Source organism: Physeter macrocephalus, chromosome 8 (assembly GCF_002837175.3).
Source record: "Physeter macrocephalus isolate SW-GA chromosome 8, ASM283717v5, whole genome shotgun sequence".
Taxonomy (NCBI): domain Eukaryota; kingdom Metazoa; phylum Chordata; class Mammalia; order Artiodactyla; family Physeteridae; genus Physeter; species Physeter macrocephalus.
In genome coordinates, this window is record NC_041221.1 from 58954576 (window position 1) to 58960341 (window position 5766).

Consider the following 5766-nt stretch of genomic DNA (forward strand, 5'->3'; position numbering starts at 1 on the left):
GGAGAGACCGCAGCAGAGGGAGGCCCGCATACCACAAAAAAAAAAAAAAAAAAAAAAAAAAAAGGCAATTCCCCATCCATGCTTCAATCCACAGACATTTGAAGGGGATCTTCAACTCCTTCAGGTAAATATGGGGTTTTTTTTTAATAACTATTTTGAAATTGCAAAATTTTGAAATTTGGTCAGTTTAACCTGAAACTAGTTTTTACACACTGGCCTCATAGCCAATGGTTGGCTAATGCCAGGATGTAGGGGTAAGAAGGACAGCTGGGGCCCAGCGCAATTGTACAGATGTTCACCCTCTTGGAATTCAGTTCAATTTAACAGACATTGACAGAAGTCCTACTGTGGTAAGACCTGTCAATCCAAAGTGGTAACGCCACCAGCAACTCAACTGCAGTCAAACCAAGTTGCATTTATTGATTCTTGCTCAGCAAGGGAGACTGTACACCCTGAAGAACCATGGGGTGGCTCAGTAAGAGAGTGTTAGATGGGGCTTATCCTAGGATTTGTCAGATGAGGGGGAGGGTTCTAGGAAGTAGGAGTTTGCTCTGAACTGACTGTTGTCAGGAAGTGGGGTAATTCTATGACTGAGTATCTCAGTGAATCTTACTTATCCAGGAGGCTAAATCTGTGATTGATAAGAAGCAGCAATCACTCATTTTAGCCGATAGGGGGCGCTTGGTCATTTTTGTGGTGGGAACAACGACCTTGCTTTTGCCTGTACTCAAACGTGACTGCAGAGCGGCCTGGGTTTTGCTCCCTTCTTGAGGCTCACCCTGTCTGATATTGGTGCTCTGTGACAAGTGTTCGTGATCAACAGGAAAAATCGTGGCCCAGCTGTGAGTGCCAGTAAGCTTTTCTCTTCCTCATAAGGTAAATAGGTTCTGTTCTCAAAGTGTTCACAGTCTAGTGGGAGAGACAGACAAATATATCAACAGCTCTGATCTGGTGGTTTGTGACTCATCGGTGCTGGAGATGACTAAGAAGGAGACTCTACGGGAGCACATGGTGTGTCCAGGCGGTCAGGGAAGCTTTCTTAGAGAAGGTGCAGGAGTTAGTAGGAAAGAAGGAGGAAGGGGCCTTTCAGGCAGGAAGAGCAGTGTGTATAAGAGGAGTCTTTCTGGAGAATGCATTTGGAAGAAGAAGGGAAGAAAGGAAGTTATCATGAGATTTGAGAAAGAGGGGACCCAGATATTGTGAACCACGGGAAGAAGTTTGAACTTTATGGGGAAGGAAATGGGAAAGTGTTTTAAGCTGGGCAGTGACATGATCAGACTTGTTTTTAGAAGGATTATCTGGCTGCTGTGCAGAAAGTATAATAGAAAAGGCAAAACTGGAAGGCAGAGTGTGAGCTGAGGTTCACACTTGTCCAAAGGGGCTTGATGAGGAACTTCCCTAGCAGGAGTCAAGAGGATGCTCAGGGGATCCACACACCCTCATCGGTAGGAGTAAAGAGAGGGTCCTAGAGTGCCATGTGTTTCCGGCAAACTCCCCACATTCCCTGCTCCCCAATAGTTATCAGTGACCCCCATACTATCTGCCTTGAGACTCTCAGGTTGGGCCTCTCTCTCAGGTCACCCCTCCTCACTCATACTCTAATTCCCTCCAGTCCTCCTCCCTGGGCAGGGAAAGGCAATTCCCTCCCCTGCCCAGTAGAGGGCACTCCGTGGCCTACTTCCCTCCTGCGTTTTTCTCCACAGCACTTCTTTTTTTTTTTCTTTTTATTATTATTATTTTTATTTTATTTATTTTATTTTTTTTAACATCTTTATTGGAGTATAACTGTTTTACAATGGTGTGTTAGTTTCTGCTTCGTGACAAAGTGAATCAGTTATACATATACATATGTTCCCATATCTCTTCCCTCTTGCGTCTCCCTCCCTCCCACCCTCCCTATCCCACCCCTCTAGGTGGTCACAAAGCACCGAGCTGATCTCCCTGTGCTATGCGGCTGCTTCCCACTAGCTATCTATTTTATATTTGGTAGTGTGTATATGTCCATGCCACTCTCTCACTTCGTCCCAGCTTACCCTTCCCCCTCCCCATATCCTCAAGTCCATACTCTAGTAGGTCTGTGAATAAAGCACGCACTTCTGATGTACCTTAGTTTCGTTGTCTGCCCCCCTCGCTGGAATGTAAGCTTCAAAGAACAGATATTTTTGTCTTTTTATTTGTATGCCCTGTACCAGGTAGTATAGTTCCTAGTACATAGTAGGCCCTCCATAAACATTTCCTGAATAACTTTGGATAAGGGATGGAATTAAGCCAGACAGTGGCAAAGGTCATCAAGAGAAGAGATTCTGCACTCAGGTTTCAAGAAAGTGGTAGCAGTTGTCAAGTCTCCTTCAGGAACTAAAAATCTTACCTTTACAACAGTGTGGGGTGAGTAGGGGGTGCAAGGGGTTCTTGGTCTTGAAGTAAAGTCAGGAAACTCCCTCTCACCTCTGACACTGTGGCCAGCGGGGTGATGTTGCTAGAGAACTCATAAAGAGGGTATCAGAACCTCCCTGTGGTTAACCTTCCACGGTTAAAACCTACCGATGTGCTCATCACTGCTGGGTGTGCCTGACCCCAGGAGAGCTACTTACAAACATATGCTTCCTGACTCCAATTCTGATCCATTCATTCAGACCTGAAGTCCTTTCTGGGGGTTCTCCTGTCTCCTTGTCCATCCAACCAGATAACAAGCATGAAGGCTGTGAGAAAGCATGAGTAGGAGAGAAGGAGAGACGTTGCATGTAGGCATTTGAAGTCATGTTCTATGGCGAGATTTTAGACTATGGCCATCTCACTTTCTAAATGCTAGCAGGGTAAGAGTTGGGCACACCAGCAACTCAGAGTGGACACTGAGGAAGCGGGGACCGTCTAACGTCAGGAAGTGGGGCCTGAAAGCAATGCAATGATAGGAATGTGACAGTGGCCTTTGCTGCTGTGCTCCTATGTTTTTAGAAGGTCTGTAATACCAGGACTCCCAACAGCTTGAGGCAAGAAGAAAAGAAGGAAGTAGAATTATCTTCCTCTACCCTCTACTCAACCTTGATCACACTCCCTGCTCTCCTTGCCTTGACTTTTCAGAAAGAGAGAAAGCAAGGTGGTGAGCCGAGAAGAGAGCTTGGTAAATCAAAGAAAAGGGCAGAGTGTGGGTGAGCCCCCAAAGGCAGTTAGGCTGGTTTGCACTCGCTCAGAAGTGGGGAAACCACATTTTCACGTGGAAAATGAGGACACTGGCCCCTTTCCCACCACCCCCCCTCCACTGCACCTGGAGCCCTGGCTTCCTTCCATTGGTCTCAGTACCAGTCAGTTCACAAACCTAAGACCACCTGAATAAAATAATGATTACACTCTCCAATAGAGCTTTTCAACCACAGAACTGTCAGCCACCACCAACATAATTTCATCACTGACAGGTCAACTGGACTGAAGTTTATCTAGACTAGCCTAGCAAAACATGCATGAAAAGGTGTGCTGTGACTTTTAAAAAATCAATAACTGATGGTCAATTAGGTTGGAAGAGGACTTTGGCCATGTCCTTCGTAAGAACATGCTAAATAAGCAAGATATCTATTTCAGGCAGAGCTGTTTTCTGGGTTTGGTTACTGTTGCCCTTCCCTAAAACTGCATCTCCTGTCTCTTTTCTAGCTGGATGGTAAAGCAGCTATGACCAAAGCTGCAGGAATACTTCAGCTACCAGAAACAGGAGACGATGTCAAACCCCACACCAAGTGTCATGTGGCAGGATGGGGAAGCACCAAAAAAGACGTGTGCAAAATTTCAAGTGCCTTGAGAGAAGCCAACATTACTGTGATGGATAGGAAAATACGCAATGATGCCCAGCACTATAATTTTAATCCAGTTATTGATCTCAGTATGATCTATGCTGGTGGTAGAAAAGGTGAAGATGATTCATGTGAAGTAAGTAAATTAAACATTTTAACCGTTGGGGGGCTGTAGGAAATCAGGTTAAATAGAGTGCCTAGGAACAAGAGGGCGGACTGTCATTATTACTTTTCATGTGTGAGGCCTGCAAGAACGTCAGCTTGACACTGGGCTGGTGTGTGCTCCTTTGTCTCAAGTGAAACATTCTGCCCAGGGAAACTTCTCTCGTTCCTAATAATCAGGATCCCATTTAACCACCACTTATGGATGCTGTTCAGCCCTCTCAAAACTGATCACAACAGCTGGCACTTATCAGATGGCAGGAACTATATCAAGTTCTATACTCTGTGCCACTTGATCCTCAAATAGCCCCATGGGATAGACACTATTATTACCAACTCTATTTTACAGATAGGGAAATTAAGGCTTAGAAAGTTACTTCCCCGAGTTAGATAACTCGGCTCTCAGTGGGGTGGCCCTGGGCTTAGACTGGGGCCATCTGATTCCCAGCTCCTGCGTTTTCCTGCCTCTCCATGTGCTTGACTACGGTTTGGCCCTATTTGGAACTCATGATCCAGAAGTGGTTTGCAAGGTCAGAGAGAATATAAAATGAGGGCTGATGAAAACTGGAAAAGATCCCTAAAAATTGTTTGAACTATCACAAGTACTCCTGGGTCTGAGACGGCTTAACCCGTGTCCTCCTTCAGAGCAGGGAGTGGCTCAGATCCCATCTCATGCCTTCAGGCAGCCCCTACATTCAGTTTCTTCCCCTAACATCTACTGACCAAGAAAAGGGGATACAGGTCAACTGAAGGAGACAATTATTTTTCACAATTATTTTAAAGGCTTCCTTTGTTATTCTTTCTTTGTTTTACTGATGAAAATGAGTTTGTACATCTTCTCCAGAATTGCCTTTTTCAAAATGAAAATGATCGGAAAATATAAACAAATCTGTGTTAATTGATGCTGAGGGCAGACAATTAATAAAAAGAGATATAAAATTAGCCTTTAAAAAGGAAAGAGAGAAACAATGTGTGAGCGAATGAGTGAATAAATGAATGCTAAAAAGGTAAGTAAATATCCTTGGAAAGCACTCCTGTTTAAAACATATGACTTTCTTTTCCAGGGGGATTCTGGAAGTCCTCTGATACGTGATAATGTTTTCAGAGGTGTCACTTCCTTTGGGAAGTGTGGTAACCCCCAGAAGCCTGGCATCTACATGCTCCTTACCAAAAAATACCTCAAATGGATAAAGAAAACCATTGCAGGAGCCATATAACATTTCTTCTTCAAAGTAGAAAATTGAGGTAACCAAGTAAAGGGGGTTTTAACTTGACCTATCTGAAGAAACACCTCACAACCCTCTTAACCTCGTATACAAATGACAGCCTGTCTGAAATAAAATCAGCAATGGAAGAAATAACCTCCTGCTTTCACTCTTCCACGATTAGTGAAGACTGATTCATCACATGTTCTCTATCCATGGCAAGAGATGTCTCTTGAGAAAAAGTTCCCCAGTTCAGTGATTCTCTGTTTTATTCAGAATTTGAGGACTGTCACTTTTGTGTTCATCCTTAAAAGGAAGTCAGTCTCAGGGAAATTTAGAATATTCTTCTTTCTTCCAAATGAAACTCCAAAATATTTGTGGCCTTAGGAATTTAGAGCCTGATATTCTATTCCATGTTGGAATAAGGACAGAGATAAAGAGGGATTTTTCACTTCTTACTCTATGCTTCTGTATAGTTTAAATTTTTACAAAAATTCTAATTATAAATACAGTGGGAAAGATGCCATGTGTGTTTTAGATAGTTGGAAAATTTGGAATTTGAGGTTAGAGATAGTTCAGGGCAATTGCATCATTTATTAATTACAAGTAGACTAAAATTT

General features: G+C 43.5%; 1 protein-coding gene across 1 annotated transcript in view; it reads left to right on the forward strand.

The window, feature by feature from the left end:
* GZMA (granzyme A) overlaps positions 1-5766 on the forward strand; it is a 9884-nt gene extending 4118 nt beyond the window's left edge. Inside the window, exons 4-6 of the mRNA XM_007123103.3 lie at positions 65-124; positions 3643-3915; positions 5006-5766. Of these exons, the coding sequence (XP_007123165.2) occupies positions 65-124; positions 3643-3915; positions 5006-5158 (486 nt within the window). The 3' untranslated portion in view covers positions 5159-5766. The remainder of the gene's footprint in view (positions 1-64; positions 125-3642; positions 3916-5005) is intronic.